This window comes from Pinus tabuliformis, chromosome 2_2 (assembly GCF_031772625.1).
Source record: "Pinus tabuliformis cultivar Carrire ecotype Pingquan chromosome 2_2, CPIR1, whole genome shotgun sequence".
NCBI classification, from domain to species: Eukaryota; Viridiplantae; Streptophyta; class Pinopsida; order Pinales; family Pinaceae; genus Pinus; species Pinus tabuliformis.
The window spans coordinates 1,080,711,296-1,080,728,928 of NC_142300.1; the positions used below are offsets into that span (position 1 = coordinate 1,080,711,296).

At 37.7% G+C, this 17,633-nt stretch overlaps 1 protein-coding gene across 1 annotated transcript in view; it reads right to left on the reverse strand.

Moving 5' to 3' along the window:
* The window catches only part of LOC149197135 (uncharacterized), a 249,099-nt gene that overhangs the window by 188,723 nt on the left and 42,743 nt on the right, over nt 1–17,633 (reverse strand). Inside the window, exon 3 of the mRNA XM_089405742.1 lies at nt 338–822. Within this exon, the coding sequence (XP_089261868.1) occupies nt 338–822 (485 nt within the window). The remainder of the gene's footprint in view (nt 1–337; nt 823–17,633) is intronic.

Sequence of the window (17,633 nt, forward strand, 5' to 3'; positions counted from 1 at the left end):
GGAAAAGGACACACTCACATTCATCATCTGAACTGAAGAATTCCTCGAATATGGACCTATCTAGGAATGCTAGACATGCCAAGTCCAAATCTTTTGTGTTTTCTTGGTAATCCCTCAAGCAGAGTCAGATCATCTACAGCCTAGGAGTATAATCTCCCTATTTCCCATTATACATACTTTTATCAGCTTTCATTTAAGATGCTCATGTAGAAATGAAGCCCCTGTGCTGTTACTTGTTGCATGCAGGTAACTCAAACTACTAGTGTCCAGCATAAACCTCAGACAAAGAACATTGTTTCATGTAAACATATCAGCATTTGAAAAGTCCATAACATACTTGTGGAACCCAGGCCCGGAGATTATGGTCCCATCTGTACACAGTTCCATCATCATCTGTGAATTCCTGCTCTCCATCAGGAGGGGTGTGAGGCCTTTCATTTGCATCATCTATTTGTGTCTCAAGTTCTTCTCTCACACTATGTACATACGCTTCTGGCTTCATTTTTTTTCCAGACATCAAAGCCTCTGCTTCAGCCTCTGCTTGCCTCACCTCCTCTTTCCATCTAAGGAAATCATCATCATTATCTGAAGCCTTCAATGAAGCATCAGAGGTGTGGGATGTAGTCGTGTACCCATTAAGTTGGGGTTGACTATTAGATTGATTTGCTGAGTAACTAGCATCATCCTCATCTGCATTTAACTGTGTTTCATTGGAAATAACCAGTGAATATAATTCCTGAATGGAAGATAGTGGCATCCAATCATTTCTTCCCTCAGCCCATAACAGTGTACCCTCTGTGAAGTAGCCTGACGCATAATATTCTGCACAGAAAAAGGTGTTTCAGTAATGATAACCAAAGTACTATATGACAATAAAAATCAGAAGTTCATGCTCTACTATAAGATTTCTAACAGATCAGAAACATGTACACAGTCCCAGCATAGTAGGTTCTAGTACTGACATCATCCATACTGAAGTATTAACTAACATGAGGCAAAACCTAAGTATCAAGGACAAGGGCAAATCTGTTATGTTAACCAGCAACAAGAGGCATAACATAAAATGGAAACCAAGGCAAGTCACTCAACTGAATTAGCAACCACCACAAGCAAAAATGTAAGATTGACAACATGTATGTATTATGAACATGCTGAGACACGTGACAAAATAACCTACAAATGGCACTTGAAATTGTTAGCTCAAACCCTCTTTTGCAGGAAAAACAAGCAGGCGGCTGTTCAGTGTAGTACATCTTGGTTCCATGACACCTGAAGTGGTCACTTACTACCTAATGTTACCTGCCAATGAGACTACAGGCACACGGGCCTACATCCCAATAAACTAGTTTCTAAGAATCTATATCAAGCTAACAACCTGAAAGATGCTTGAAGTGGGTCTGCTTTACAAAGAGGAAGGAGAGCAGGGGTGAAGAGGTGGGTTTTGCTCAATTAGATTGCCCTCTTTGAGTGCATAACAGGTAAGTCAGGTAAGTTTTATTTTAATCTAATAATCAATTGAAAGTGGCCTTCATAATAACTATCTAGACTACAAGCAAGAGTACTTCTCAATGGGCCTGTTCAGCGACACCAGCCATGAGAGTTATCAAGTATGCACATAGCCTCCATATAATCAGAATTCAGGTTGCTAGGAAAGTCAACAGCCCTTATTCATTTTGTAAAACTCAACATCACTACATAGTACAGACCCTCTATGGGAAACCAGTTATAATGGTTCAGAACTTTCTGTATCTCAAAATTATTAAACGTAACACAACATCACTGAGTCCTTCAAAGAAAGTCAATTTTCTTTAAGTTTATCTCCTCCAACTATTAATGACACTGTTTTTTCTGAATTAACTTTCTCTTTTGATTCATAGAGACATATCCCCAATGAAGAGTATGACCGATGGGTGAAGCCTTAAAAAGTTTAAGGATGAGAATCAAACCATTGCCCAAATTGAGTGATGAGCCTCACAAATACCCAATTTTGCTCATCAGTCTTTTTCACTTCTCTCACGAACCTGAAACTTTTATCCTTTTCCCCTTTCCATTTTGAATCAATCCATGTATCTGATAGACAGTTGGGATGTTATGCATTTGCACTTGGAATGCTTTATGACTATTTTGTTAAGATTGAGAATGAAAGGAATGAATGTATGTGTGTGAAGTTTTGGTAGTAAATTCCCCCCCTCCGCCACCCCCTCCATATTGCTGACATTTTGTTGATCGGAGGATTTGTATGGGAATTTCAATCATTCATCAGCATGCTGATGAGTTTCTCATTGCTTGTTAAATCTTTTATACCAGATCCGATTTATTTTACTTCAACAATTTATTAAAAACCCAGAAAATATTTATCGCAAATATTTCTGAAATTTCTGATAAAATAAATACACTGGTATATTAACATTCGGAAATAAAATGGGAAATCAATCACACTACAACAGCAAATTTGTGCCAAACACAATCTTCCTTCATATTAAATTTCTCACGAAAATTTGGGCTTGACCCACAGAGAATACACAGAAAAATGCAACTGTTGGGAACCTGGAATTCAGCCCCACTGGGAAAAATCGGTCTCAAAGGAAATTGGTCCCTGGAAATCAACACCACTGAAGAAACTAGACCTCTGGAAAATTTAGCCTCCCTCAACAGCAATTTGGCCCCTCTTCTCCCTCATACGGACCTTGCGCACTTGAGAAATTCAGCCTCCAGATATTTCGGCCCTCCTCTTCAGCTGACTCGGCCTCTCTCTTTCCTAGCTTTGGTTTACCTAAAATTTATCCCGAAAATCCCTGCCTAATTGAGCCTCACGCTATTGAGACAACCACTTCCTCAACAATTGTGTCTCCATCTCTCTCTTAGGCTTATTTTATAATTTCATTAAGCCAAAATGCCTAACCCTAATCTCCTAAATGATCAATGGAAAGGATTAAATTCTAAGGCTTACTTGAGATCAGCGGTTGAAATTATATCTACGTCACTTAAATAATTTTATCATTTATACTTAGAGCTTTGCCCTAAGAGTCTACGATAAATAATTAAAATAATTATTGTACTTTTCCTAAGTTAACCTTGGGAAAGAAATCATAACATCAGCTATCCCACCAACCAAGCACCTTCCAAGGCTACAAACTCAACACTCCCTCCCAGCAAGGAAGGGATTCTTCACCACCCCCAGCTTGTCTTTGTAAAACAAAAACTTGCCCTTCACTTGAGCCTTGGTGAGAATATCTGCTACTTGCTTCTCTATAGAGACGTACTACAATCTCACAGCACCTCTCTGTAGCCTATCTCTGATGAAGTGGCTTTATGTGCTTGGACCTATCATGAAACATTAGATTCTCCTAGAGCTTAATGCAACTCTGATTGTCACAATGAATCACAGTGGATCCCATCTCAAGACCAAATAACCCTATGAGCATCTTGCAAAGTCATATGGCCCCACAACTCGCCAAACTCGCCACCATGTACTCGGCCTTCACCAAGCTAAGTGCCACTTCCTACTATACCATGAGATTATAGTTGATCCCAAACTAAAACAACCTCCTGAAGTACTCTTCCTATCCACTACACTACCTACCCAATCTGAATTTGTGTAGCCCTACAACTCCACTCCAACTCTGACATGCATAAGACCATACTCCATTATACTACAAAGAAACTTGAGCACATGCTTTGCTGACACCCAATGAACACTCCTCGACTCCACCATGAACTGGTTGACTGTGTTCACAGCAAAACAAATATTCAGCCTAGTGTTGACCAGATACATCAAGGACCTTATCAACAATTTGTACAAGATGGGATCCACCAACTCACCCTCAGGAACACTTAGCTTCCTCAAGTTGGTGCTGGTAGGTGAAGACATCGTCCTGCAATCCTCCATCGTGAATCTCATCAAAATCTCAATTGTATACTTGCCCTGCCCAAGGAAGATCTCTCCTAGTTGCTACCACACCTCTAATCCCAATAAGAAATGCATCAAACCAATGTCCTTCATTTCAAAATCCAAAGCAAGGTCCTCCTTGCACATCCCTATGAGCCTCTTTGAAACTGTGACAAAGAGATCGTCGACATATAGTACAAAGAAACTTGAGCACATGCTTTGCTGCCACCCAATGAACACTCCTCGACTCCACCATGAACTGGTTGACTGTGTTCAAAGCAAAACAAATATTCTGCCTAGTGTTGACCAGATACATCAAGGACCTTATCAACTATTTGTACAAGATGGGATCCACCAACTCACCCTCAGGAGCACTTAGCTTCTCAAGTTGGTGTTGGTAGGTGTAGACATCATCCTGCAATCCTCCATCGTGAATCTCATCAAAATCTCAATTGTATACTTGCCCTGCCCAAGGAAGATCTCTCCTAGTTGCTACCACACCTCTAATCCTAATAAGCAATGCATCAAACCAATGTCCTTCATTTCAAAATCCAAAGCAAGGTCCTCCTTGCACATCCATATGAGCCTCTTTGAAACTGTGACAAAGAGATCGTCGACATATAGTACAAAGAAACTTGAGCACATGCTTTGCTGCCACCCAATGAACACTCCTCGACTCCACCATGAACTGGTTGACTGTGTTCAAAGCAAAACAAATATTCTGCCTAGTGTTGACCAGATACATCAAGGACCTTATCAACTATTTGTACAAGATGGGATCCACCAACTCACCCTCAGGAGCACTTAGCTTCTCAAGTTGGTGTTGGTAGGTGTAGACATCATCCTGCAATCCTCCATCGTGAATCTCATCAAAATCTCAATTGTATACTTGCCCTGCCCAAGGAAGATCTCTCCTAGTTGCTACCACACCTCTAATCCTAATAAGCAATGCATCAAACCAATGTCCTTCATTTCAAAATCCAAAGCAAGGTCCTCCTTGCACATCCATATGAGCCTCTTTGAAACTGTGACAAAGAGATCGTCGACATATAGTACAAAGATAAGTGGCTCACCATCAACAAGTGCATAATACAAGTTGGAGTCCGCATCACTCTTGGTAAAACCCAATCCACGTAGGTACCCATCAATCATGTAATACCATGCACGAGGTGCCTACTTAATGCCTTCTTCATTATGCATACATCGGACTCCCTCCCATGCACCTCAAAGCCTTAAGGTTGCTCAATATACACCTCTTCCTCAATCACCCCATTGAGGAAGGCAACCTTCACATCCATCTAAGTTGAAAATTGGTGTATCGATGGGATGAATTTCCCATAGCACCCCTAAGACCAAAGAGAAGCCCTCCTTGCCCCAATAGAAGAATTCTAAATTGGAAAGAAATATTATTATTAATGTGACAAAATTATTTGGGCAAGAATTTGGAAAATATATTTTTAAATGAGCAAATTTGAATTTCCCTCCAAAGGTTTCAAGTTAGCTTGAGGCACCCCATCGAGTTGTATATAAAGAGAGCCCTTGCAACTCATTTGAACGAGGCCATTGAATAAACAAGATCATTTACAAGATCTAAGATCCCATATTGCATATCCTCTCTAAGGCTCGCATTCTATCTGTGGCTCTTAGTTGTCATTCTCTAGCTCGTATTATTATCTTTGTGGATTGATTTATCTCTTTGGCTCGCTATCTACTTTGTGCATCGTTATATTCACAATGGCTTGTTTCTTATTGTTCACATGACTCTAAGGCTCTTATACTATCGCATTGCGGCTTGCTTTGTGGATTTACAGTGGCTCGCATGGTGGCTCGCTCTGAGATTTACAGTGGCTCACACGATGAATTTGTGTGGCTTGTTACTTTATGGTATCACATCTACAGTAGCATCATTCTATACACAGTGGCATACACACACATTGACATCGTTCTATACATAGTGGCATACATGCACGGTGGCATTGTTCTATACACAGTGGCATACACGCATAGTGGCATCTCTCTCTAAGTGGCATCGAACTATCACAATGGCATTGACACAACTTTGTGGTATCTCAATGGCAACGGTAATCTTTGTAGCATCACTCCTATATCACCACAGCAACGATAATCATTGTAGCATCACTCCTACATTACAGCACCAACGCTTGATTCAGTGGCATCATTTCATTGGCATACGTATTTTTGCCTGAGGATCATAACTATGGTACACTATATATTTCTTTGTGGTTCATATTGTATACAATGGCTTGTTATATATATACACACACACTTTATGGTTCATATGGCATCATCATAGTGGCTCATAATATTTCTGAGCCCTGTATCTATCAATGTTGTTAAAATCGCGATAATATCGCGATATTATCGATTTATCGCAATTTTTTCCCGAAGCCGATATTATCGCGAGTAATATTCGCATTTTTTATACGTGATTTTTTCGCAATTTATCGCTGAGGGTCGGGGCAGCAACGTTTTATAAGGCAAAATGCGATTTTTTTCATTTCATTTGCACAGTTAGGCACGCGGAGGGCAGTGGAGTGTTGGAAAGGGCTTGGAGATTTTGCTTGGAGAGGCTTGGAGCTAAATCAAGTGCGTGGAGGAGAAAATCAAGAGGAGGAGACCGATTATCTCCATAGAAACGATATGGGCACCAATTTTTTTTTTGTTTTCATTGTTTTTAAACATTGTTTTTGTTTTTTTTCATTGTTTTTGTTTTTTCTCATTGTTTTTGGTTGGGTAACTTGGGTTTGGAATGGGGTTTATAAAATTTGCCCAATGTAAATTTTTTTTAGCTTTTTTGGTGAACTTTGGAATGGGGTTTTTGATGTAATGTGTTTTTAGTTTTTTTGGTTGGGTTTGAACTTTGGATTCTGGAATGGGGTTTCTTAAAATGTATGTAATTTTTTTTAGTTTTTGTACAATGTAAAAATTAAATACGAAATTGTAAGTTTGTAACTTGTAAATACTAAATTGTAATCCTTATTTTCCCATAGGTTCACAACTTCACCAAAACACCATTCAAGTTTTCAACTTAAAAGTTCAAAAACAAACATGCCTAGGAAATTGGACCCTTTCTGGGAGTTTGGTGAACATGATACTCCAAATGATAGACTAAACTTGACTTGCAAGTTGTGTGGGTTCCATATGTCCGGGGGGGTGTACAGATTGAAGTATCACCTTGCAAAAATACCTGGATTTGATGTAGGGCCTTGCACAAAAACAAATCCTGAACTCATCCGAAGAGCCATGACATCATTGGAAGTTTTAGACCAGAATAGAGAGGCCAAAGAAGAAATGAAGAGGCAACTAAAAAAGTCAGCTAAAGCAAGTGGCACTGGTTCTACTACAACATCAACCAATCCGGTAGCTGCCACATCATTTTTTGTTCCTCGAACCACACCTGGTTCACAGCCATCTATCAGTTCAATGCTAAAAAGAACTGAGAAAGAACAAGCTGACAAGTTGCTGGCAAAATTTCTCCTCTGGAGTGATATTCCTTTCAGCATTGTAAGGAATAATCCATTTTTCCAACCTGCTACAGATGCTATTGCAGTTGTTGGCCCAGGGTATAAAATCCCTTCTTATCATGATTTCAGAGGCCAGATTCTTCAAAATGAAAAGCTTGACTACACCCAAAGATTAGAGGATTTTAGGGCATCATGGGCACAAACAGGATGCACTGTTATGTCAGGATGGTTGGATTGACCAAAAGGGGAGAACCCTTATAAACTTCTTGGTTAGTTATCCCAAGGGGACTATGTTTATCAAATCTGTCGATGCATCTGCACAAATCAAAGATGCAAGAACTTTATGTGATTTGCTAAATGGAGGTGGGTGCAGAAAATGTTGTCCAAATCATAATGAATAATGCTGCAAATTATGTTGTTGCTAGCAGGATGCTTATGGACAGGTATCCTACTTTATTTTGGACACCTTGTGTTGCACACTGTATTGATTTGATGTTGGAGGACATAGGGAAAATTCCCTTTGTCAAAGATATTATTGATTCATGCAAAAGCATTACAAAATTTATATATAACCATACATTTGTGCTTAGCTTGATGAGAAGATTCACCAACAACAAAGAGTTGGTGCGCCCCGCCATTACACGGTTTGCCACCAGTTTCATATCTCTTCAATCCCTCTTGAATTCTATGTGGGATGTGAAGAGAATGTTTCTTTCAGAGGAGTGGCGTGCTTTGCCAATGAGCCGCAAACCAGAGGGAGAGGTCGTATGCAAACTAGTTTCATACCAGGAAGACTTCTGGGCGGGAGTGCAGGAGGTGTGCGTCGTTATTGAACCTTTGGTAAAGGTTCTTCGGTTGGTTGATGGTGAGAAGCCCGCAATGGGCTATTTGTATGAGGCCATGGACAGGGCCAAAGAAGCCATTCGGGCCTACTATAATGATAAGGGAGATGATGGGTTTCAGAGACAACTCCTCCCATGGGGAGTGATTGATGAGTGATGGAACAACACACTCCATCGTCCCATTCATGTTGTTGGGCTTTTCCTGAACCCCACATTTTCTTACGCATATGGGTTTGTATTTGATGTTGAGATCATAGATGGATTCTTATCCTATGTCTAGAAGACGGTGCGATCTCCAGCAGAACGTATAGAGATCTCTAAAGAAATTGAGACATATAGGATGGCAGGTGGCACATTTGGCTTTGAGATGGCTGTCATTGATAGGACGATTAAAATGCCAGGTATTTTTTAGTTTGTAACTTTGTTTCAAATTTCATTGTCTCTTCAAATTCCATTTTTTTCTTATGTTTATTTAAAATTTTATTTGTAATTTTGTTGTAGATGCATGGTGGAGAATGTATGGTGGCAGGGTACCCCTTCTGCAAAAGCTTGCCATTTGCATCCTCGGCCAAACATGTAGCTCCTCAAGATGTGAGCGCAACTAGAGTGTATTTGAAAAAATACACAACAAGAAGCACAACAGGTTAACACTTAAACATTTAAAATATTGCAAATTTCCAAATAAATTTTTGAATTCATTAAACAATATTTTTTTATAATCATTAATTATTATTTCCTGATCTTTGTACAGGTTGGAGTCCCAGCGACTTAATGACATGGTCTACGTCTACTACAATTTTCGATTGTGGGTGAGGCAACTTGAGAGGACACCTGATGTGGAGGCCATCTCATTAGATGGGATTGACACCAATGCTGCATGGAGGGTTGAGGCCGAGAGGCCTCTCATGGAGTCTGTTGATGATTGGTTAGTGTAGGATGTAGTGGAGGGGGAGGAGGAGCAAGAGCAGGAGGAGGAGGAACAGGAGGAGGAGGTGACACCACCTGCTCGGTCTACCCCTGCCACCAATAGAGGATGTGGTCTACCTCTTATAGCTCCTACTTCTAGTTCTTCAGCTTCTAGAGCACATCAGACTCCACTGCCAACTCCACTAGCACCAGCATCTACATCTAGAGGGAAAGGGAAAGCTGTGGCATTTTCTCGCAAGAGGGGCAGAGGGAAATCAATAGGATTAGACTTTAGTTATTTTCTTCATTTTATGACATTATGACATGATGAGATACATTATTATATTTTTTGTTGATATTTTGAGGCTGAGTTGGGACTCAGGAGTCAAAAACTTACTATTCAAGACATGATTCAATGTTATGTGTGATTTTAGCACTAGAAATGATATTAAACATCTTATATATTAGTTCTTTTATCATATTTATGTGTCAATGTATTTATTTTATGTTGTAGATGGTTTAGATATTAAAAAAATGAATATTTTTGTACCAAACGATTTTTTCCCGATTATTTCCCGATAATTAAGATTTTTTCCGATTTTTTCCTTGCGTCGATATTATCCCAATAACGATTAATGCAACATTGGTATCTATACATAGTGGCTCGCTCTAGTTTTATGTTCACATCTATGCACAGTGTGGCTCGCATTATACAACAGTGGCTCGCCTTTGGAAATATATGGAAATCCTTATGACAATGATGTATGGCACAGTGACCTTGAGTAATCTCGAGATGTATGATGGTACCCTTATATGGCACTAACCCTAACACGACAGATATAGAGAAGCTACCTTATATAACAGTAACCTACCAATATGGCAGTGACCTATCAATATGATGACAGTGACCTTTCTCTTATATGATGACAATGGCCATGTTTATGGTACATGATGGCATTAACCTTTCATAGCAGTTAATCTTTGATGATGACACTTGATAGTGATGGCACCTGTTCTTATGACTCTTAACGGAGATGATTCTTGATAACATTTGATGACATTTGACAAATCTGATTCATGACAATGACGATGTGCCTTGATAGTGATGACACTTATTCCTATGGCATGGATGTTACTTCTTGTGACAGTGATATGGCAACAACTCTCCAAAGATCAGATCAACCCACAAACTGACTTGGGTTGGCCCTAGGAGGCATGATGTGATTGATGTATCTCACTCTTATTGTATTGTATATGTTAGCTAAACAATTGATGAATATCTAAGAAGAACTTGGTTGGGTTTCCCTCTCGTGGGGTTTTTCCCGAGTCTTTGACCTAAATCTCAGTGTCTCTACTGTGCATGCTTTTCTTTTGTTGTTCCTAACTACATTGCATTGTTGATGTTACTGTTCTCTCTACATAATTTCTAATGATATTATGATGTTATGGGGTGAATGTAATATGTAAATGAAGAAAAAGTTTGAAAATGCAATTATCTACAACAGAGAACCATCCAGCCCTAAAAATTTAACAATCTAATGTATCCTCCACTCCATCTCTGAAGCAACAGAAATGCCCCCCTAATAGATGCATATTTGGTGACAATATGTTTCCTCATAGCCTACCCCCTCCTTTTGGGAGAACCCTCTCGTCGCGAGCCTCACCTTATACTTCTTGATATTTCCACATGTCGCATGCTTGATCTTCTAGATCCATCAAGAAGCAACCATTGACTTCCCCTCAAGCCTCAACACTGTCTCCCACACATCGTTCCACAGGATGGAACTATACACTTCGATCATGGCATCCCTCCAAACCTACTAGTCTACTGCCTCGTCAAAGGTAGAAAGCTCGAACTCGTTGATGCTACTCGTCAAGGTCGAACAACCAAAAAATCTGCTAGATGGTCTACTCTCCCTAAACGTTATACTAACATCCCCTACATGCTCCTCCACATCCCTCAAGGTCTGCTCAGACCATCTCGGCCTCCTCATGGTATAGCTCGAAGGAACATCTAGCTCCTCCTAATCAAAAGGTTGTGCACCTATTGTTGGCGCTATTGGTCCCAATTAAACCTTCGGAGCCTCTCGCTCTTGATCCTTTTCAATTGTTTGATCTGTTCCATGAGACCTTTAAAAGGAGTGGTGACTCGCCTGACTACTATCTTCCTCTATCCTGAAATGTATACCATGTATCCCTTTGAAGTCTCATTGTCTCCAACAAAAATGCCCCTCTCTAATGAGAGCTCTAGTTTAGTACTCTTCTCTGAAGGAATGTGGACACACATTGGCTTTCACTGGTTGTCCTCTCAACAGATACAGATTATTCTCCCTATTGTCTGCAATTTGCCTCGCATTAGGAGCAACCCCTTTCGACCAACCATGGCCAAAATTGAGGGTAAAATCTTCTCCATCCCAAGTACATACCTTACGTCATTCAGCTCCCTAAGATCCCTAAGTCTAAATGAAACTGTATTGTAATGACCCACCTACAATTTACAAACAGAATGTGAATATTAGCATGCATACAAGACATGCATATGATAGCTACATATGCATGCATCGCATGCACTACATTAGTATATGTGCTAACCATTTATGAAAAGTCCAATGAATGAATTATTGACATACTAAGTAAATACCTAAACTCACTAGAATATGATGAACATATTAAGGTGAATGACTTGCTATATATACCACCATAATTAACATATTATTCAGAATAAAAATAAATTCAGAGTATTACACAAAATAGTAGGGTAACTATAATATTATTAATTATGTTAACTAAATAAGAACTATAACATAATATTGTATTAATTATTGATAATTATTAATTATATTAATGAAATTTTATATTAAATAAAATTCAAAGGAATTAAAGGAAAAAAATATTATATACTAATTCTGAACTAAAAGATAATAAAACATAAAAGACCCCCATGCAAACTTAACCAAATCCATATTATGAACACAATAAAAAGTCACGTAGCATATAAGGTCTATGAATACAGTGAGAATTTAAAAGAGAACATTGTCAACCAAAGACGCAGGTGGCGGATGCCTATTTAGCCGCAAGCCAAAACTTATCACTTAACCCTTCATTAGAGGAATTTGGAACGGGAAATCACTGTCGTGAAACAGAGGAGGGACCTATATAAGAAAAGGGAGTTTGCTTTTGGAGCGGAGGAGGAAATTACAACAAAGAGCAGCAGGTAGAGAGAAGCCCTGATTGTTTTTTAAGGTTTTGGGCACAGAAGCCAAAGTGCTTCAATTTTGAAGTATTTTGGAGTTGAGATTGTGCCCAGTTTGGCAGGGAGGTTTTGGTCATTTTGGTAACGGGAGCAAATTTGGAGCTACGACAGCTCGGAATCGACTTCAAACACGAAAGCCAAGTATGTATTTGTGTATTAAATTGATACAATCTGTTTTAAAATATCACTTTCTGAATTCTGAGCATCGATTTTGTCAAATTTTCATAAATAAGGGCTCCACACTTTGGTATCAGAGGGATAGTTTCGAACTATGTTGGACCTAAGGGTCTCCTTTTAGTTATTTATGCGATTTTCTGTGCACGTATTGCCTCCACCGCTCATGAAAGTACCTTTAAATTTTATAAATGTTTTACCAACTGGCCTTTGGGACCGTTGTTGAAGCCACTGTACTCGTTTTCTTTTGTTGCCACCTTTGGCTCTTCCACTGCACCAAAGAGAGGAAACGCATACAACTGAATTGAAATGGGACCAATAAACTAGCTCCTGAAGCAATGAAATTTGTTGCATAAAATGGCTATAAATTAAATAGTCATATTTGGACAATGAAATGATTGTTGAGTGTTCCTCCCCCAAAGTTAAGAGAAATTAAGCACCTCTGATGGAATTCGAAGGTTGGTCTGTGTTTATCTTGGTCAGTATTATTATGATAAAGATGTGGCAAATTAACTCTACTTATAGATACTTAGCCAAACGATATCATCCCGATGTGATAAATTTACATAAGAAAACCGTTGTGAAGTAGTAAGCATTTGTAGACATTTGGTAATTACTTGGTGCGTGCGTGCATGATTTATTAGATAAATGGGCCAAATTCTGGTTTTTATGTTTCGATGAGGCAATAAGTGTGATTAATTGGCTCCATGAAGACCAAACGAGCACACAATTAGCAAGCAGAAATAACACCCTAGATATAGACTCAAATTTTAATGCAATTAAATAAATTTATTTCTGAGAACAATTTTAGTGAGGTCAGCCAAATGGTAGAGATATTTCAATTCACTGTGAATATGGATAATAATTGTCAACCTGTCTCATTCCTTGCAATTAGGAATCGTAATAGACTCAATTAAGTGTTCGCCCCAATATTAGGAATGGCATAGTTTACACCATCAAAAGTTATTGTGTGCTTGTTGGTCGAGCTTGTTTTCTTCAAATGCTCAAAATTGGGGAACTGGAAGTACGACATAAGATATACCCATAATATGATTTAAAAAAAAAAAAAAATCATTGAAATAGTAGTTTTTATTGATGGTATATTACTCAAAAGTAACTCACTCATAAAATTAGTACCTAATCCAACACCGGTTGTTGGGAAAATCGCAAATATACTACAAAGGCGGAATACCCTAAGGATGACTTGTTTTAGAGTGAATTCAACTTAATGTACACACAAAATATAATTCAAATTTTTAATGTGAACGTATGGAAGAACGCCAACCAGGAAATTGTATTTTACAAATTACAGATCATGTGAAATGTCGGCAATATTCAATCCACAGTATAATTCTTCTACATTTTGGACTTTTTTGGTTTAAAAAAATGTATGCTTCAATTGTGTAGTCTGCTTAATAAGTGTTTCTGAAAAAAATTCAAAATGATAAAAATCATTTATACATTAAAAAGAAGTACAACTTAATCTGAAAAAAAAAAAAATTCAAATCTCGCAAGTCCAAAATTGGATTGCCAAATTTTGACTTTAAAAGCCAAAAGTAACCCAAAAAACCTCCTTAACATTATCTGGTAGGTCTTTGATACCAAATTCAATGTTACAAATAATGTCATTAACGGGAATCATATTAGGGGCAAGGGCAAAATTAAGACCCTTATTTAAGAGGTTAAAAACAGATTGACTAAAATTTTTACTAGAGAGATTAATAACATTTTTAAAAGGAGAAGAGAAATTATTATTATTATTATTAGCCTTAACAATATAATTATTACTTGAATTGTTATAATTATTATTAAGGTTAATATTAATATTATAATTATTCTTTCAATTACTATTATTATTATTATGGTGGTTCGTATTAATATTATAATTATTATTTGAATTGTTATAATGTAGGTTGAGATTATTAATAAACTCAGAATTATTCAAATCCTTAATACTATCATTTCTAATGTATTATTATTAACAAAATCTAAATTATTCAAATCTTTAATAATCAAATTATTATTAATCAAATTATTATTATATAACAATTCATTAGAATTGTCATTTAAATAATTGGAAAATGAACTTTTAGGGGATAATCGATTATTCAACATAAGATTATGTTTATCAATATTAAATCTGGATAGGGAATATGAAACCGGTCAACCAGGAAAGGGATGACACGAACAGTTAGAAAGGGAAGGCGAGTGATAGGAAGGTTGAATGCAGGCAGGGGGAGATGAATTGACGTCGCAGCGAGAGGAATCCGAACCGCAGTGAGAAGGATGGTCGGTCAAGATAGTAGAAGGTATACGAGTTGAAGGGTCAGCGAAGGAATGGGAAGGGTCAACGACAGACAAGTTAGAAGATGAAGGCAAATGATATGAAGGGTTGACACCGGAAAATATCTTCATTCCAGTTCTCATCATTTTCCGATGCAAAAATTCGACATTCTAAGTACTCTAGCCACCCGTGCTTTAAGAATTTCGGATGAGAAGCACCTAGAAGAGGAAAAATCTCATCTTCTTAAAGTTTTTGAAACTAATGGCTATAGCAGGTCTCAAGGCCTCAAAGCTTTTCAAAGGGACCATAGAGAATCAAGGGTTAAACCTCCTCGTGATGACCCAATCTCTAAGGTGCAGCTCTTGTTTATCCAGGGGACCACCGACAGGATTGCCCATATTCTTAAGAGGAATAAAGTTTCTTCTACTTTCAAATCCCATTATACCATTAGAAATTCTCTCAGATCCGTTAAAGACCCTAAAGACATGAAAGGAGTATACTCGATCTCATGTTCCTGTGGGATTCCCTACATTGGGGAAACCGGTTGTTTCATTAAACAGAGAATCCAAGAGCATGCAGCAGACATCAGGCATAACCGATCGCGCTCATCAGCTCTTGCAAAGCATGCAGAGAAATATAAACACCATGTTTGCATTGAGGATGCAAAGGTAATTGCCAGGGTTGATCACTTCCACCATAGGAAGCTAAGAGAGGTGATTGAGATTGAGAAGCATACAATCAATCTCAATAGGGATGATGGGTGGAAACTGAGTAAGAGCTAGATTTCGGCTATTTAGTCCATCCTGATTTCCCCCCGTTATTACCCCCCCCCCCTTCATTTTTTTTTGACCCCTTATGTTTTTATTTATAAATATGTTATTATAAATTCATATATAATATATAAATAATAGTTTATTATTATTAATGAATAATTTCATATATGTACAAACAATTAAAAGGCTAATTTTGAGTTCTATAACTAAAAATTAATAAATATTATATTTATATATTATTATTATTTATTTAGTTATTGATTTATTTATTTATGATAGGTTAATTTATTAATTAATAAGAATATGTTTATGATTTTATTAACTATAATCCTTTTATGAATAAATTTATTATTATAATTTCATAGATAATATATAAATAATAATTTAATATTATTAATAAATAAGTTCTATTTATATAAACAAATAACAGCTAGTTTTTAACAACTAGTTTTTAGTTAAAAATTAATAAATATAATTTTATTAATTAAATAACTAATTCCTAACGGCTAGTTTCTAACGACTAATTTTGCAATCTGATGCATCCTTGCTATTTATTCTTTAGGATCAATGGATATTTTCGAAACGTCGACCAAATAATAATAATGTGATTAATCCGAAAGACATTCTTGTTTACAATATGGATCACAAAAGCCTAAGATCAGACAATGTAACTAGAGTCAAGCTTCATAATTGTATTTGTCAAAAGAAAAGAAAAAGAAATTTTATTGTAAAAGAAAAATACTTTTGAAGCATGGGTTTCATGCTCTTTTATTTATTTCCTAAGTCAGAGCCTCCATTGGAGGCTCAGCCTCCATTGGAGGCTTCTAGGTTTTGTCACGAGTCAAAAGAGTCTTTGTCATATTTATTAGAACCTCCTTGGGCATTTGTATCATGTAAAGAAATTTATTTTTGAGTCAAAAGTGTCATTTGTCACCTCCTCACCAAGTCGGCCCTGAAAGAGGGAATTTGACCCTATGGAAGCATTATAAATAAACGTAGCTCAACTCATTTGAAGCACACACTCACAAGTTCAATCTACAAGAGAGAGAGGATGAAAAAGAGAGCGAATTGTTGGAGAAGAAGACCTAATTGAAAGAAGAAGCAAAATCTAAGTTTCGAGCATCTCTCTCTCTCACATGTGCGAAGTTTTTATGGTTTTTGGGCTAGTAGCTGGGGCGGAAATTTCTGAAGTTACTGCAGGGCTGAAATTTTGTAGTTGGGGGGCCGAAATTTTGCATTGAAGCTACATCTAAGAAGTTGACACTTAAAGACTTTGGCTGAGATCATGTACTTGAAGGAAGCGCTAACTTGGTGATTGGAGGAGGTTTTTGTCTAGGTCAAAAGGGTCTTGGATTGTCTCATCTTGATTTGAATCTATTAGTGCCTACATCTTGTGTTCCTTGTTTTTGTGATCTTCATGCACTTTTGATTTGGTAATTGCTTGATGAAAAGATAACATAATAAAGAAGAAAAGAAGCCAACATACATCACAAGTAATTATCAAGAAAAGAGAAATCTAACTCTAATTACCACAAGCATTGATTTCTCAATGCAGGGCACAATTCTCCTCGTCCTCTGTCATAACTAATCTCCCTTCTATGGTTCATCTTTGGATCTCTTCTTGTATGCAGTCAATCCAAAACCTTTCCCAATTTGGGAAGTTCTCTCTCCCACTAACAGCATCCTGGAACCCTTTCCACGACTTGTGAAGTCCAAGTAAGGCAAAACTCACAAGATCATGATCAAATACAACCTCGCCCACCCCACCTAGTTCATCTTGTACCTAAGTGAACCTTGACAAATATGGGACAATGGGCTCATCCTTGCTCATCCAGATACTCCTCAACTTCTCCTTAAGAGCAAGCTTCCTGGTATCACTGCTACTCTGATACAACTTCAGGATTGTATCATACATCTCATACATTGTCTTCTTCTCATGGATATGAGGCACTATATGATCTTTGACCCCTTCTAGAATGATTCTCTTTGCCTTGATATCATTCTTATTATGTTGGGACAATTGCTAG